At 41.8% G+C, this 18,880-nt stretch overlaps 1 protein-coding gene across 1 annotated transcript in view; it reads right to left on the reverse strand.

Moving 5' to 3' along the window:
- Nucleotides 1-18,880, reverse strand: part of CFAP61 (cilia and flagella associated protein 61) — a 212,687-nt gene that overhangs the window by 144,225 nt on the left and 49,582 nt on the right. Inside the window, exons 12-14 of the mRNA XM_090051987.1 lie at nucleotides 12,075-12,114; nucleotides 8,654-8,793; nucleotides 223-349 (exon numbers count right to left, since the gene is read on the reverse strand). Coding sequence (XP_089908113.1) covers nucleotides 223-349; nucleotides 8,654-8,793; nucleotides 12,075-12,114 — 307 coding nt within the window. The remainder of the gene's footprint in view (nucleotides 1-222; nucleotides 350-8,653; nucleotides 8,794-12,074; nucleotides 12,115-18,880) is intronic.

Below are 18,880 nucleotides of genomic sequence, written 5' to 3' on the forward strand. Positions count from 1 at the left end.
TCCATGAAGACAGGCCACTGTGGACAGGCAGACCAATGCTGAAGTTTAGGGGACTGATCATTATTTTCATGGAAGTCAGGGTCATCTCCATATCCCCCAGTGATTCCACTGGTAAAGATTTAAACCCTGGGAAAGATTTTTTTTTTAGCAAATAGTATGTTTCATTTTGGACAATACAATGGAAAACTACATGTCCATATAATCCCTGCAGCATGTACTCACTGGATCTCTGCGAGCCAGAGTGAAGATCCTTAAGTCATCTAGTATACTTTTATTCAAGTCAAGGGTTTTAATGAGCATTTCAACAGCAGGTAGATCACTGGTTGTCGCTCTTCTTACATTAAATGACCTATTAGAGAATACAGGCATGAAAAGCCTGCTCTGCTGACAAATAAAAGATTTCATTTATGAAGTCTAACAGTCTGTGAACACTACATCCACACAGTTTTTTTACAGCTAAAATGAGTGCATCCATGCAAATTATTTCAAATACATAAAATACATTACATTATTTATATAAAATGTCACATAAGGACATGCGGAAAACTTGGTGTTGGGATATTCTAATCCAGAGTTATTGTACTGCTTCCTGGTTTGTTTTTTCCCCATACAGCCCCCTGCAATGCATCCATACAGGAAAATCTAGCGAACCCCTTCACAATAGTGTCACATTACTGACCAGGTCATTTGCAGTATTGATAAACTAATTATATATCTACATTCTTAGATGATTATGTCACAGCTCCACTCCCACCACAGCTACTACTAAATATTTAAAGTTAAATACAGGAAAACCTTGTTAATTTGAAATGCAAGGGACCAAAACTACTGACTTGGAAATAAATGGGTTTGAATTATCCAAATTACTACGGGTACATACAGACTTAGTTCACCCACAGACTATCTTAGTTCACCTAGATAGAGTTAGGTACATCTAAGTGTTGAACTGTCCTGCCAACCCCTCCCAAGCACACCTAACTCCCCTGTGGCCCTGCCATCCCTGATCCCACAAAACCATCCCTAATCCTGCCAAACTCTTGCCATGTCTGCAGACCCACTAACCCATTTCTGCCAAACTACCCCCAATCTCGCCAACCCCCACTCCACCAAATGACCCCGATCCAACTTCTAATCCTGCCAAGCCACTTCTGATCCCTCCAACACTGACCCCGATCCCACCAATGCCCCCCATCTTCCACAGACCCACTAAGGCCCCTGATTGCACCAAAATGCTGCCAATCCCACTAACCCCTGGATCTGCCAAACTGTTTTCAGGGGGTTATGGTTCAATGGACCAGAAAATGTCTTCAAATTTCAAAGAAGCTGTATTTCATATTGTCTATATCATAAAGCATGTAGAAACCTATCTTTTCAGCTGGGGAATGACAATAGCTTTGAAGTAGTCAATACCTTGAACTATATGATATTGAACTGATGAGGTTTTCCTGCGCACATGTAAGTGTTTACTGGATTGGGGCCTCAGATGGATAACCAAAATGAAGAACATATCTAACTTGCTCAAACAAAATTCTTATTACATTCCAAACAAAAACTGTTGGAAGGTTACATTTCTTTTCAATTGAATGTTAAAACAACAGGCCTTAAACCTAACCTATGACTGCTGAATCAAGAGTTAAAAGAAACAGATTCATTTGGAACATTAGATCAAACAGTGAATATACAAACAAGAGGAGGGCCTAACAGGCAGGAAGCATGAGATACTTGCAGGGGTACAATGCAGTAACAGTAACCAGGATTTTGGTCTGTTACAAGGGTCCAAACGAGGGGCAGGCAAAGTCCAGTCCACAGGCTGGATTAGGCCTGTGGCAGACTTCATTTCTTAGCACCCCATGCCAAAGTCACTGCAGCCAGTTTCCATGGACACCCCAGCAGCAAGACTGACAGCATGGGGTCAGGATTTCTATGGAGACCAGTCCCAGCAGTGTTGGGCAGGAAGCTACTCCAGTAGTGGGATCTTGCAGCAGTGACAGCACGGTCTGGAGCTGGGGCAGAGCTGCAATCGGCTGCCCACACACCCTGGGTAGGGACATGCAGGCAGTGCATTGCATCTGCCCCAGCTCTGGACCATGCTGTCACTACTGCAAGATCCCAGCCCTGACCACAGAGCAGCTCCCCACTGTGATGAAAGGTGCCTTGAGTGGGGGTTCCCAGAGTGGTGTACTATCCATTTGGCGCAGAGCACCTCCCCTCAACTCGCCTGCCACAACTTGGTGTTATTGGATAAAGGGAGGGTTCAGTGGAGATCTTCTTTCTGGGGGACCCTTGGGGACGGTAGTACTCACAGTTCAGGTGTGATGTTCCACGGGGCTCTGCTTCCCCTATACCCCATCCACTCGCCAACCAGATTGGTGCCAACAGTGTGGTTTGGTCATACTCAATCTACCCCTGCTTGCCTAGGGGGAACCCGTGTCAGCGTGGGTCCTGTCGGGGACCTGTCAGGCTGCCCCAATGGGTAGCCTTTCCGCTGCAGAGACCCGCAAGCTGGACTTGAGTCGGCTGGCACCTGCTTCAGTGCCTCCGAGTAGGGTGCTTCTGGTTCTGCTCCTATTCTTGTTTGTCAGAAAAAATAGACAGCTGGGGAGGAGAGGGATGTGGAGTTGCCTCCTTCATCCCAGCCTGCTGCAGGGGACTCAATTGCTTCCCTTGCTATGCCTGCCGGCATTGAGCCGGCTGTACTGCTCCTGCCTGCTCCAGAAGCCCCAGCACGTCTGACATGCTCCATGCCAGTGAGCTCCCTTGCTCTCTCCACCCCCTGAGTTCCAGTGGGGCTTTAAAATCTTCCTGAAGTGGCCAGAACGGCCACCGCGATTGGCTCGGCTTTTCCCTGTCCGGGGAACAGCTGATTAAACAGCTGGCATAATGCCGGCTTGCACGGCTGTGGACACAATTTCTTCTCTGGCTCCAGCTGAGCCCTTGGAGGTAAGTTTCCCCCACAGAGGAGATGTTTGTGGGGTTCGGGGCCCGCAGGGACTGCCTTCTCCCCTTCAGGAGCCTGTGGGGGTGACTTGCTACCACACCCACCCAGCTGCACACCCTGCCACTGCCGCTGGGGCCAGTCTCTATGGAAACCCTGGCCCCCAGCTGTCACAGTACCACTGTTCCTGGGGTCTCCATGGAAACCAGCTACAGTGATACAAGCAGGAGCTGCTGGGAAATGGAGTCTGGCCACTGGCCAGATCCACCATTTTGCCCACCCGTGCTCTAAACAGAACAGAAAATTAGGTTGTACTAGTGCTGAAAGCAGAAAGCATGGGTAAGAGTGCAGAACATTTTCCATCTATTCTTAGTTTCTTAGTAGGGTTGGAGTGATGTAGTCATGATGGTTCCAAATTATGAGCTTTTCATGTTGTTAATTTGCTAATGTAAACAGTGAATTTCAATATCCTCAGTGTTACAGTAGGGTCTTCTCATCTTCCTTAGGTATCATCCCTTGAAATTATTATTTTGTTTAATCATTGTCATAGCTTCTATTAGAGCTGGTAAACAGTGATATAAAAGGTGTTGTTTACAATCTATGGTGAAGATGGCCTGAATAAATGCTATTCTCTTCTCCTTTGGTATCATGCTGTATACTTCCCAGCACCAAAAGTGACTGTAGCTCTTATTAGATTCATTTTGGCCTCTTCCAGTGTCTGTGCTCCAGATAAGTACAGCTACTCTTTGCTTAACATTATAGTTATGTTCTTGAAAAAATTGACTTTAAGTGAAACAATGTTAAGTGAATCCAATTACGTCACAGTAGTTAGCTACTAGCAGGTGGCAGCCAAACAATGTTATAATCGAACATTGCATGACTTTAAACAAACATGTTCTCTAACAGATCAGCAATGAAATAATGAACCAACGTTAACCAGGACAACATTACGTGAGGAGTACCGGTACAGCCCATTTAGATTACTAAAGATGGAGAATGCTAGACAGATACTAGAGAAGCCTTGCTCCAGTCCTTGAAGACCTTTAAGAGTTAGGACTTAGACAATGAAATGAACACTAAAATGAAAGGGGAGCCAATAGGGGTATCCCTACAATTAGTTCCACTTAGCAGATGCAAGCTGCTATATGTTGGAAAGATGGAGTTTGATGAGCCTTGACTAATAGGCTAGGTATAGGGCACTTAGAATAATCTCCGGGGCATTTCCAGTAGTCAGTCCAGCAGGTGATGATGATGATGATGATGAACACATGGATCATGGTTGTCAAGCCTCTGTCCAAAAGAGAGGCGTTAAGTCTTATGATTTGGCAATGGACTAAAGAATTCCTGGCTGTCATTGGTTCCCTGTTCTCAAGGACCTAGGACAGGTCTCAATAATGCTCATAGACTTTGTATTAGTTTAATAATTGAGGGAAAGAGGGGAGAGGTATTGCATGCACCACTAAGTAGCTAAAAGCATTGCTATTCAATTGCTGGAATTTACAAACCATGCTGTTGAAGCACAGGGGTCTGTAAACTCAGGGGGCAAAACACCTCTATGTCTTAGAAACTCTAGATGATTAAGTCTACATGAAAGAATTGACAAAGCCCATTGGGAAGCTGACAGAGGCTGTTACCTGTGCAATCCCATGAGCCTAAAAGCAGGTGTTAGCTGTGCAATGTGAAGCCTGTAATAATCCAGAGCTGATAAGCTGGCACAAAGGGTATGTAAGACTAAAAACCTATGCAGCTCCAGTCAGTGACCTGGGGGCAGATCTTCAGTGGGTGTAATTTGTCATATCTCTTCATTTAAGTGGAGCCATGATAATTTACACCAGCTGTGACTCTTTCCCCTGTTCCCTGCTAGGTAAGCTTCATTCAGACCTCGACAGGAAGGGGTTAGGCCTGACTTTCATAAATCAAGTGCTTCGATTAAGTGAGGCTCAAACACTCAAGGGTGGATGGTAGCTTTGGTTCACTGAGTTTACACTGAGATAAAAAAAATCCCAATGAAGATTTCTTGCCCAAAGTTAACTAAGCTTCTTACTTTATACCATGGATATAGCCGATCCTGTTTCCCATTTTTTCAGTTTAAACTGTAGTGCATTATTCTTACATTTATGTTTCATAAAATATTACTGAAACATTTCCAAGTTACCAAAAATAATGCTAATACCTTTTTAAAAAAATATTACTGCCTTCAATCTGAATTTTGCCAGGAAAATCATGGACCTAAACTTTGAACTATTTCAACATGTCTGTTTGTTAGCTTGAGGCATCTAAAGGTTGTATTAGACTGCAAGCATGCACTTCAAATTAAAACTGTAATTAAGTCTTTCTAACTGCTGAACTATACACGTATTGAGTTTTACATAAACTTCAACTCAGACTATTTTTAACACATTTCTATATACTCAATTAAACACAGGATCAAATAGGGAGCCATGGAGCAGCACACAAGACAGTAAAGCAGCAAACCAAGCCAGCCCCATAGTCCTCAATCATGTTATCTTGACTCCTCAGCTCCTTAGCTTCATTTACCTCTATATAACATATTTATATTCATAAATCTGCTTAAGCAAATCAGACAGTTAGATAGACAAGAGGTGGCATTTGTATCCACAATTAACTACAGGAAGCAATTTTTTGGCATGAATAAAATAGCACCTGCAAAAAATGGAGGATGCTTAACAAAAAATCAGGTCTATTGTGAGTACGAATGGCTAGTAAAGCATATCTTAGGTCTATGTATGCTCATTTCTTTCCCAGGGAGGAATTAACCCACTCCTGAAGCCCAATTCCTTTGACTGCTCAGAAGCCCTATTATTATTATTATGCTTTTTACTGAAAATTGAAGGAAAGTATCCATTAAGCATTTCAGCCTTTGCCTTGTCATCTGTTATTTGTTCTCCTTCCCTGTCAAGTAGCAGACCTACACTTCCATTTGCCGTACTTTTGCTTTTTGTGTGCTTAATACTTTTTCTTATTCCTTTTACAACCTTTGCTAATCAGTATCTCATTTTATGCCTTTGCCATTCTCTCTCTGATTTTGTCCTTTCATGTCTTTACATTCCCCCTTTATTTATTCCCTGCTTTTTCTTTTAATCCATTTTATATGACTCCCTCTCCATTCACATGTCTGTTAAAAGCTAATGGTGCAACTAGAATACATTGATCTTTTACTTTTGATATTTTGCCTTTACGTCAGGGAGTGTCAGCTGTTGCACTTTAAATTTTATGTTCTTCAGAAACTTCCCACTATCCTCAACTGGCTTCTTCTTTAACTTTTATGATCTTGGGGACTTTAATCACAAACTAATTTAGGTATTTGGTTTCCACACTCTTCAGAAGAACCCAATGACAGCCTGATTCCTCTCAGCCTCCTCAGCTCCTGGAAGGAGTTTGAGAAAAGATCACTGATGACTGAACTCTCATGCTTTCATGGAAACATCTACACCACCTGGACAGCACACAACATATACAGAACCTTGAAAATGTTACTTTTCATCAAAATATCAAAGAACCTGTGGCTTACCAATCTCACTGTTGAATTGCTAATCAGCTGTGATGGAGATGACTGGTATTTACTTCAATTATTTCCCCTGTGGCCAGCCATAAATAGGAAAGAGGTACATTACGAATACAAAGATGCCTAAATGTCATGGTGTGGAAAGAAACATCCACTTTGACCAAGAGTAGCTGTCCAGTTACTGCATGAATTATGACTATATCACCTGAGGTGACCAAGTACAAGTTCAAAATGGAAATGCGATGGTGAAAATTATTCAACATGCAGTCAAGTTAATAAATCCACTGAAGAACAGGATGTACTAGCCCCCTAAGGAAAGCTATAGACCTAGTGCAGCTCTTTTACACTAACGAAGTGGCAGAAGACAATGAATCACATAGCTAAAATCATATCAGGAAACCTTATCATGCTAAGCAGCAAGACAGGCAGAATAAACCATGATTCCAAGACTCAAGGTCACTGCAAATTTGCCAGTGTCTCAGAAAACAGTAAAGTTTAGAGCACTACAAAACACAAAATTCAAGGTAAATAAGGTAATGGATGCTTAGCAATAAAGTTAACATTGTCCACAGCTGTGTGTTTTAGAAACATGTTACTTCAAAAGGTATGCAGGCTTTGATGAAAATTGGAAAGATATGAATAATGCAGTAAGCAGGCAGCAAAGAAGTGCAGCAAGGCACTTGAAGCAGAGGCATGCTGCAGGATAGCAGCTAAAGAGATGTTTTCATAGAGATGTATGGAATTTAAGGCCAGAAGGGACCATAAGGGTCATTTAATTTGACCTCTTGTATAATACAGGTCAAAGAACTCATCTTCAACAGGAGGTATGTAGAGTACCCCTTCTACTCCTGATTATTCTGTAGCCAGGTGGTGAGGGCACTCAAAAGGGAGCTGACAGAAGTGGGTTTGAATCCCCACAGGCTGAGGAGAGGCAGAAAAACAGATCTTCTACTCCTAGGGTAAGTGTTCAAATCCTTAAGGCAGTGGGTGTCAACCTCTTTGGCAGGCATGGCAGAAAATAAGCACCACACCCTTCCTGAGTGCCACTCTGATCCCTTTCATCTACCCAATCTGCTGCTCTGCTTTCTACTCCCTGCCCTGTGCTTCTTACCTGATCTGCTGCACTTCTTTTTGCTCCTTGCTCTATCGGCTCCTGTGCTGCCTGCCACTCCCCAGTCTGCCCTGTGCCACTCACACAGGCTGCCCATGCCACTTGTGGTACCCGTGCTGCAGATTGGTCACTTCCATGCTATGGTATTACTGAGAACATGACTAGCATGGGTCATTTAGGCATCTGTTTTCCAAAGCAGGAGTAGATCTTACAGACTGCAAGTGAACCAAGCTATCTAATGTACAGATACTTAAGATCCTGATAGGGGCTGGAGTTCAAACAAACATGTATGCTTAGCATTTCTTATGGGCTTTCTGGATTGCACTTCAGAAATGCCAAAATCTCCCGACTACAAGAAACCTCAGTGTCTAGCCCTGGCCCCATTGGATCACTTCCTGGAGCAAGGTAGCTAGGTTCTAGGCATCCCTATGCCAGCAGTAGAAGCCTACATAACCAAACTAGATTTGGGTCTTACCTACTGAAAAAGAGCTGAGTTTTTCAGACAAGATATACTTTATAGTTGCTTTCAGGTAAGCTTCCTAAACACCTGAGTTCTCTTAAATTAAATGAAGCAGAGCCTCAAGATGTGACCATGATTCTAAATGACCAGAGGTATCTGATTCCAAGGTGAGTCTCCTCTTACCCCCATTTAACATGGAGAAAAAATCCCCTTGTCTTGGAATTGAGTACAAGGTGGGGTGGGGGAAGGGGGCAGGCATCTGCTGCAGCCATAGCCCTGGCTCTGGCCCTCGCTCCTACCCCGACCCTGCTGCTACAGGGCTGGGCTGCGACTGTGTTCTGTGCTCCAGGCTGAAGCCCACCAGTATTGGAGCAAGGGTAGGTGGTGGGAGGAGAGGCGGGGGGACAGAGGCTGCAGGGGGTGAAAGGGTGAGGCTGCTTGGGGGAAGGCGAGGTGCAAAGGCTGGAGGGCGTAGGCACAAGGGACGGTAACAATTTCTCATTTGTAGTGTCACTGAAGAAAGTTACAAATGATTGAATTTTAAATTAAAAGTCGCCTTTGTCTTACCTCTATGGTACTTTTTAGTTGCTATACTGTGTCATATAAAAGCATCGTACTAACTTGAGCAGTCCTGCCCGATGAAACACATAGAGCTCCTGGTCAAGTGTAGAGTTTCTGAAAGGAACAACTCGGACAAAATTCTGGATTAGCAGAAATTCTGGCACAAGATGAGGCACAGTGATGATGCAAAAATCTTTGTCCTGGAAAGATTTATAAAGAATACAAGTATTAGTGATTTTAACAGCTGTGAAAAAAGGTTTCCACTTAGGCTTAAGATTGACTTTTTTGTATGTAGAGCCACATTTAAAATTTACCCATATTGCTGGAACCACATAAAATTACCCATATTGCTCTCACTTGGTGTATAGTGCCTGTTCTTCAAGTCATGGGTGAGCCACATATAGAACTTTATAAGCTACTACAAACTTGATAACAGAAGAGAGACTTTCAGTTCAAGCTTATCATCCGGGCCTCTAAAACACCACTCTTCCCTTAGTGAGGACAGGCTCTTACATTTTATCTTGCTTTACCAACATAGCACTTCCTCACTTTGTTTCATATCATCCAAATGGAAAGGATGCTGTGCAGTCGGTTAAGGCTACGTTGGGGCATTGCTGAAAAGCAGGCAGAAGTAAGGTTGTGAGGGAGAACTGGTGTATATATCACTTTTTACATCCTGGTTGTTAGAGGTTTAAGTTTGCTTTGCTTTACTTTAATTCTTGGCTTTCAGAAAAGTAAAGTATAGGACCATGATACATGGCACTTCTGGTTAGTACTACTTGGAATCAATAGCATTTTGGACCAATGAATTTCCCTAGATTTTTCTAGAAGAAGGGGTGGCAGGGAGAGAAATATGCAAGGCTTCTTGAAATGCATTCTCTGCCACTCAGCTGTCAGCTCTGCCTTCCTTCTGGGTCTCCATAACTCCTCCTAGAGCTGAGGATACTAGTGAGGCTGGATGGAAGTAACTAATGAATTGTGGGGAGCACATCTACCAGCTGGAGACAACATATGGGAGTAGAAGGGAGCATACAACTCTGTACTCTACTCCCAGGTATTCTTCTGCAGTACAGGAGGACTGCAGCAGTGTAAATTATAACTACAGAGTTATGAACGATTTCCAATGGATATGAACATCTCAAACAGACGAAAATAGCCTGACACAATAGTTTTAACAAGAGTGAACTGATTCATTTATCCCAACTGGTGCTCAATTTTCCCTTTTCCCAGTAACACAACAGAAATTCAGTGCACATAAACCACTTTCAAATGGCTGAAACTGGTTTAAGATAAACCTGGTTGTATGTAGTACCAGACTTAATTGATTTAGGCCAAACCAGCTTATGGAACTTCTGTCACAGACCCCTTCCTGGTTCAAGTTCCCCAGCATCCCAGGATGCTTTGCAGCCCTTGGCTGTGCTGTGCTGTCTGCTCCAGCAGAGCAAGGTTGGCCCTGCCTCTCCGGTCCCTACCTGGAGCACTACTACTGCTCAAGCTGGCTGAGAAAGGTGTGGGAGTAGGAAACCCAGCCCTGGACCACAGCCAGAGTCTGCCTAATGGGGGTGAAGCAGCCCCTCCCAGGATTTTCCCCCACTTGCTGCTGGAGCTCAACTGGTTGGGGCGCAAAAGCCTGGCAGGGGTTGCCCTCCCCCAGGCAAACTCTGGGTCTGGGGCCAAGGACGGCCTCCCTGCCTCAGCATGCAAGTCCCATGCTAAGGTGTGGCCATGCCCCCCACACTCTGCCGAAGCAGGGAGGGGGAAGGGGCCTGGCAGGGGCTCCCTCCCCTCGTAGGCAAGCCGGGGTCCTGTGCAGCTGGGGGTTGGAGGGGTTAAACCTCCCTTCCCCCTCAGCCTGCTGGTTTTCACTAACCCACAAAAACTGAATTGATTCAACCTCTGGCTTTTTGAATGTCTGTACTTAGTTACAAAGTCTACCCAGCCCTTTCCGTGAAATGCTACTTTTCAAAATAATTTCACTTTGCATGTGGATTTTAGAGCATTTTGAAAATTAAAATTAACAGATAAATGGGAGCACTCGCATATTGGGAGCACCTGGTTCAAAGAACCCCAAATCTGTATCACTTGCTCCTTCCTCACCCTAATGTGGCACTGCAGTATACTAGTGAGTAGAGTCACTACAGTTAAGATTGCACTAGGATTTCCATCTTAACAGGAGTGGAGAAGCACAACATAAATGCAGCCTCCAGGTTAGATTAGCTTTTTCAAATGTTTATTGTAGTACGAGTATTGCTTGATTTTTCTAAGGCACTTTGTCAAGAGAAAAATATAATGAGTTTCCCCAAGACTGTTTTAAAAGGCTGTGTGTCTGGAATTTTAGTGCCTGACACTTTCTTCAGACCATGTGTTACAAGAAACAAAGAACTTTGTTGGATGAAATGGGTAGGTGTGACCCAGTGATTTGCATAGGGCAGGAGGAATTATTGTTGGAAGCTGCAATCTGTCTATTATGTTTATTTTTCGCAGTAAACAAGTTACTGGCTTAACTAGAGACAATTTTCTGGTATCATATTAATGCATATTACCTTTAATGCTGATCTTTAGATTAGGTCTTCCTGAATTCTTGAGGTTAGGAACATACTGATATTTATAGGAACTACAGGTTGTTTCTCTTTGTTTTCCCTCAAAGCTGGTCTGCTTTTAAAACAAGATAGCTTCTCTACCAGGCAAAACTTCTAGAAAAAGAGCCCCTGCAGAATGCAGGCAAAAAGCATCTGACATGCACTATATACACTTTCAAGAACCTGCCCAAGGTAGAACAAACTTTTTCTTCAGCAGCACTGCTCATGTTCAATAGCCACAGCATAGTACCATGAGACACCCACCAATTAAAGACTAAGGACTGACTACAGCACTCTGGCTTACAGAGCTTCAAGCCTGCTGTGCATGCATAAATTTTTCTAGTTTGTCAACTTGGCTCAAATTCATTGTAGATCCAACTTTTACTATGAGCAACTTTTTACATATTGCTTCTCAAAAAGGATAGTAGCACCAGACACCAGCTGAGATTAATTCCCAGAGGGTGACACCAGTTTGGGGTATATTGCAGTTACAGCTTTAGTTCTAGGGGCATATAGAAAAGTAAGAGGAACTGAAAAAATAGTGATATGATTTTTTTTTTCCAGGGAGGCTGTATCTTGAGAATGTCTTGCTCAAACTGTACCAGATTTGGATAACTAGCCCTACACTTGATCCTCGTGAGCCATGGGACTTTGCAACACATAGTAAGCATGTGGACTTCATAGCATTAAGAAGTATCAACTGTCAAATGATGTTAGGTTTTCAACACTATTCGTAAAACCTCTCAGAAATATCCTCCCTGCAGCCCCCTACCACGTTTCACTGGGAATGGCTCTGTATCTACAACTGATTTTATTTTTTATCATACCATTTTCACTAACTTTCAATGAAAAATAAAACAAAACAAAAACTTGTTTCACTTAAAGATTTTGCTTATACATACTGGGAAAAGGTTGAAAATGAAATGTAAGAAATCCATTGACCTGCAACCAAGAACAAACATTGTTACATAAACAAACAAGGTCATATCTAAGAACTACTGCATATTTCAAAAGCTTTATCATTCCCCATTCATCTAGGCACTCGTTCGTACTTACTAAGAAGACATTCCTTCTAGTATGGTATCAATCAATTACAGAAGTGTATGCTCTACTTCAGCTGTCAGCTTCTAAAGCCTAAAGCAGCACGAAACAACAGTAAACTCCAAGATTTTAGGTTGTAAAAGAACAAAAATGAAAACAAAAAACACCCCTCTTCATTAAGAGGAGGATCGGAGGAAAAATAAAATCAAATCAGAGAAAACTTTCAGAAATGTTGCCAGAATTGCATTTATTTAGAATAAGCCCAATTACTGAGATTACAAACCTCAGTTGCTGTTATGGATAAAGTTTTTCTTCATGATGCACCAAAAGAACTATCGTTTCATTGCTATATATCCAATAGACCCTATCAAAATAACAGGAACATCAATAATCTGAATACTGTTCCTGAACATTTCTCCTCTTTTTATTTTTACCTACTCTTTTTGAATAATTCCCCTGTACTTTTTATGGGAGCAGTGAAACACAATGTTCAAGTTTAACAGGACAACACAGACCTAATAATTTTATTCTCTTTTCCTTATGTGCAAGAATATGACAGTTCTATATCCATGAACCAAAATAATGCAGACATTTTATGTAATATTCTCTCAAAACAAACTTCTATTCTAAACATGACCTGTACAGACAGCTGTTTAAGAATATTTATAAAGGTTGGAATCAACAATAAAGCAGACATCATTCCTATATTTTCAGTACCAATAAAAATGGAAAGAATCATAAGTTTTAGTGGAGGCATTAATAACTGTCAGGATAAATAGAAAAAATGACACAACAGCAAACAGTAGGGCTTGGATAATGGGCAGCAACTGTTGTACAGTAAGCCTGTAACAGTATAATTTCCTGTTCTCCAGTGCCCAGTATCTTCTTGGCAACAGTGAGCTCAAGAATAGAGACAGAACCAGAGGAATCTAAAGAGTTATTTGGTCCGAAAGGACCAAATAATTTAATTACAAGTGGATTGGTGGGTTAGCTCATTCATGTTTTTCTTCCAGGGTACTAAGAGTCCACATTCTGCTTCTAGATTTGGAGACGTGGAACATCTGAAGACTCTAACGGATAGTACAAAATCTTCACTATCAAATTCCCCTTAAGGCTTAAGAGATAACACCTCTGTAACTGTTACCTTTCAGCAAATTACCACTCTTGGATCTATGCACCTTCAGGCAGGGTCAGCAGGAACTCATTTAGGATAAAATTCTCAGATACCAATCCCAGTCAAGGCTATCTCCTGCCATCCCCTCACATACCTATGTTATTCCCATTGTCATGATGGTCAGTTTCTTTCACAGCAGAAAGTAAACACATACTTAAGTGAATGAAAAATATATACATCTATAAAGATATACACACACATACATATTTAGTAAACATACACACACACAATTATTTAAATTTCAAGATTTAACTCTGGAGACGAGAATATGTAAGTATAATCTTACAATAAAAGCTTTTTAAAAGATAAAGAATGACTCCAAAGATACCCATCTTGCAGTCTAAATTGTTCCAGAGACGTCTCTAAAAAAAATTAGAGGAGACTGCAATCTGCAGTGTATAGTGATAAGCAAAGTGAACATGCTTTGAACAACAACAACAACAATGCATGGAGGGGAAAATGTCAAAGGGAAGAATACAAAGGTGAAGAAACAAATTAAAGTTACATTTCCTAACAAAACAAAACTGCAAGAGGGCAGAGATGTGGACATTCTTAGCTCTGAAATCAGCTTCACCCATAAAGAAGAAAATCCTAACAGTGCTGTAGCAGAATAACTATTTTGGTATAGCTATTCCAGAGTAACTGATCTGCATGGATATGCCATTTCAAAATAAAAGTAATTTTACTTTAGAGCAGTGGGGTCGCAGTGGGGTGTGCCCTTTTTGGCAACCACAACACAAATTAAGCATCATACCCTTTCCAAATGCCACTGCCATCCCGTTCCCGTGCTTTATTTGTTGCCTGCTTTCTGTTCTTTGCGCTGAGCTCCTTGATGATCTGCTGCTTTGCTTTCTGCTCCTTGCCTTATGTTACTCTGTTTTTTGCTCCATGCCCTATCTGCCTCTGTGCTGTCTGTCCCCTCCCTCATCTGCTATATGGATATATTTATATTTATACTATGTTAGCCACCTCTGTCCTTAATTCCCCTATTTTATTTTTTATTTCAGAACAGAATGCCTGTGAAGGCAGTTAGTCCAGAACAGCTGCAGCAGGATAACTGTGCTATCAATTTCTCCTTTTGGACAAGCCCAAGCTGTGATTTCTTAATATTGAATTTAAGCAAGATTTCTTGGTAAATCCAAATAGGGAAGACAATGTGGCTAATATATACAAAGAAAATTACATAGCTATTCTGCTTGGGAATACAATAGATACTTGCAGATACAGCAAATCTCTTTTCAAATATGTTTAAACATCAATATTCTTGCTCTTCAAGGTAAGTGGCTATAGAATGCATCTTGTGGGCACTGCTCAGCTCTGTCCATACAGGCTCCCTGACTCAGGGGCCATGACACTGGTCTTTCTGGTTTACATATAATTTGGTAGCCCATTAGTACTTTTGAAATAAAGCTACCTTATGGGACACCAAAAGTACCTCATAGTTCTCAGAACAAATAGGATTGCCACCCTACCCAGACAATATACTTTTACCTGCTGTTCTTCAAAGGGAGTATGATTTAGCTGCTCAAAGTTATATGGGCCTCCTGTATCTATTTAGGTGGAAATCAATAGAAATTAGGCACCTAAACACCTTTGTGGATCAGGACCCAAATGCCCTGAGTGCCTAACTTCTCTGGGTGGGCTTCTCATTCCAAACAAGATGCATCATTGGTTAGTGCAGTTGGTACTGGAAGAAATTTTGAAATCTATTCCTAATTACAGTCTGTTCCTGGACTCTCTAGAAGTCACTGAAGCTCAGATAATGTCAGTTGCCCAGGGCCTACAGAGGCTGTCTTATTGAAATGTGCTGCAGGTACTTCAAACTTTGCAATCTGTAACTTCACTTCTATTGGTTCTTACTGCCTCTGGCAAATTCTCGGTCAGATCCACTATGAAAGAGAACTTGTTCTGGAGAAAATGCATCTAGGAAAGTTTCTGTATACTATAATCTTCTCTGGAGAATAAAGTGTTTAGATAGTTTACCGTAAGCCTCAAGGCTCATCCACATTAGGAAATGTACTGGCATAACTATCATGGTATAATTATTCCTTGATAGTTATATCAATACAAGTCCCTGTGTGTATGCTCTTGTTATTCTGTCCACCTAGCAAGTTAAACTGATATTATAATGAGATAATTATACTAGTAAATTATCCTCTATATATAAACTCCAGTGAATAAAGTACTGTAATAAGCAATTGATCTTTGAAGTCTTCTCAGGGTGTTTTTTTGAGCACCAAATCATCAGGATCAGGAGCCTCATTTGAAGGAAAGAGGAAAGTTCTGTGCTTAAAATATGGCTTATGGTCAGGGGAATAAGTTTAGAACTACATACTCCCCACAATGCACAATGGAATGGCCATGAAATTAGTGTGAGGTCCTGCTAAGAATCTATGGGAGAATACTGCTTATATGTAGTTGAACATTTTATTATTAGTTCCCTGCTCAGTTTCATTCATCGGTAAGAAACCTCATTCATTTTTGGTTCACTGACCCTTGTGTCACACACTCTATTTTCCTCCCCATTTTTCTGACTTCAAGAGTCTCCTGTACTTCTCTCCCTACAGCAAATCTTAATTTCCATTTTCTTTCTCCATATGTGTGTACTTTATTTCCACTCCTTATCTACATTTACCCACTAATATGATCAGCGATCAAATAATTTTGGCACAGATAGATAGTCACTGGACAATAAGGCTGACACTCCAATCAGATTAACAGAGGGGACTTATTCCTCTGGCCTACACTATCAAACTGCCTGTAGACCCAGGTAAACATCAATGGCATGACCAGTTTACATTTAGAAGAGGCCTATCTACAGTCACCACTGAAATTTTAGATTTTTTTTAAATAAAAATTTAGATTTGAGAAGATTTCAACAGGATCATAGGAAAGTAGAACTGGAAGGGACCTCACAAGGTCATCTAGTCCAGGCTCTGCTCACACCAGGATCATTCCTGACTAAACTGGCCCAGTCAAGTGTCTGTCCAATCTATTCTTGAAAACTTCCAAAGAGGGAGATTCCACAGTTTATCTAGGTAGCCTGTTCCATTGCTTGACCCCATTCACAGTTAGAAACTTCCTTCTAATCTCCAGCCTAAACTTCCCCTGCTGAAGCTTGAGGCCATGCCTCCTAGTCCTGTCCCCTATGGTCACAAAGAAAGTATATCAATTTCTGTAAGACTGGTGATAAATACTTTCTCCTTATGTCATTATATAAAGAACATTCTAAAGCATAATGGATAGTGTCTTCCAGCCGGGCAACATCTTTTCGCCTTTGGAATGGAAAGTCTACATCCAGCCAAAACAGCTATAGGCACCTGTTTGGTCCTGAGTCTAGTCAAGGAGGATCACCATTTATCGTTGAGATCCGGCTGTAAATACCTTTCTCTCCCCCAGTCTAATTTCCAGAGAGTATATAAAGGGGCAAAACAAGTAGCCCTGGCCACTGCAAAATCATTCTGGTTACAAAGAAAAGACCGTCTCCATCCTTTCTATAACTGCTTGTCAGATATCGAAGACATCAAATCCTCCCTCAGTAATCTGTTCTCCAGACTAAGTAACACCAGAGCTTTCAGTCTCTCCTTGTAAGTTTTGCTTCCAAGACCCTTTATCATTTTTGCTGCTCTGTGCTGGGCTCTTTACAAACTTGCCACATCCTTCTTGAAGTATGGGGCCCCAAACTGGACTCAGTATTCCAAGTGAGGCCACACAAGTGTCTCTCAATGTGCAAGTGACACTGTTAACACAACTCAGTATGCTGTTGGCTTTTTTTTTTTCAACAGAGCATGCTGTTGGCTCATATTCAAATTACGATCTACTATAACTCCCAGGTCCTTCTCTACAGTACTGCAGCCTGGGCAGTCATTCCCTAGTCATTATTTGTGCATGATATTATTCTGTCCTAAATGCAGAACTTGTCCTTGTTTAATCTCAACAGACTGATTGAGGCCCGTTTCTCCAGTCTTTCTAGGTCAGTCACGATCCTAGCCCTACCCTTTAGAGAATCTGCAACTCCACCCAACTTGGTGTCATCCACAAATTTGCTAAGCATGCACTCAATTCTATTGTCTAAGTCATTAATGAAGATATTAAACAGAAACAAAGGATAGATCCCTGGGGAACCCCACTTGATACCTCCTACCAACTAACATTGAGCTATTGATAATTACTCATTGGCTATGATGATTCAACCAGTTATGTATCCATTGCACACTACTTTCATTTAGACCAGAGGGTCCCAAACCTTTTCTTATTGCATACCCTTTTCCAGATTACCAGCTGCCCATGTACCCCTACCAGCATACATTTTGTATTTTAACACCTTAAATGCCAATTATTATTATAATGAAAATTCAATCCGCCAATACACAATTTCTCCACATACTCCCCAGAGATGTCTTGTATACCTCCAGGGGTACGCATACCACAGTTTGAGAACCCCTGCTCTAGACTGTATTTCCTTAGCCTGTTAATGAGATTGTCTTAAGAGACAAAGTCAAAAGCCAAAGTATATCAATCCATTACTCTCCCCGATCCGCAGACCCTGTCATCTTATCACAGAAGGAAATCAATTTGGTCCAGAATGACTTGCTCTTGATGAATCCATACTGGCTGTTCCTTGTCACCTTGTTCTTCTCTAGATGCTTCAAAATAGATTGCTGGAGGACCTGCTCCATGATCTTTCCAGGTATGGAGGTCAGACTGACAGATCTGTAGTTCCTCAGATCCTCCTCCTTATGCTTCATGAAGATGGATGTCATATTTGCCTTGTTCCAGGCATGTGGGACTTGACCTGGAGGATAGCTAAGGACTACATGGAGGATCCTGATTGGAGTTCTCAAAGAGGACAGCTACTGGCCCTAAAATTAATATCAGGTAATTCCTTCAGCATCCTAGCATGCATCCTATCTGGCCCTACCGACTTGAAAACATCTTCTTGAAATAATTCCTTACCTGTTCTACTACTCTGTGCTGTTTGTCCTTCCTTATGTTGGTTGCCAACAGCACTCATCATCTGATTGTTGCTCCTATTTGTGAAGACTGAACTGAAAAAGGGATTCAGTATTTCAGCCTTAAATACTTTGGGTCATGGTGGCCATACAGAAGCATTGTTCAAGCTGGATCTGTAGTCTATATGTTTGATACCTTTGATCTACATAAAAAAGGACATTCATTCTCCTACTTTAAAATAAATGGTCACTGCACCATCCCAATAGGTAATATGTGGTCTCAGCACTGGTAAAACTGCAGCTGGAGTACCACATCCAGTTCTGGGCACTACACTTTAACAAGGACATGGACAAGCTTGATAGAGTCCAAAGAAGAGCCAACCATATGATCAGGGTCTTACACAGCAAGCCATATGAGGAAAAACTGAACAATTTGGGACTCTTCAGCCTGAAGAAAAGAAGGCTGAGAGAGGACCTGGTAGCAGCTTACCGCTACACTAGGGGAGTACATCAAGGGCTTGGTGAGCAATTGTTCACCAGG

Source organism: Crocodylus siamensis, chromosome 1 (genome assembly GCF_052110815.1).
Source record: "Crocodylus siamensis isolate JL-2025a chromosome 1, ASM5211081v1, whole genome shotgun sequence".
NCBI classification, from domain to species: Eukaryota; Metazoa; Chordata; order Crocodylia; family Crocodylidae; genus Crocodylus; species Crocodylus siamensis.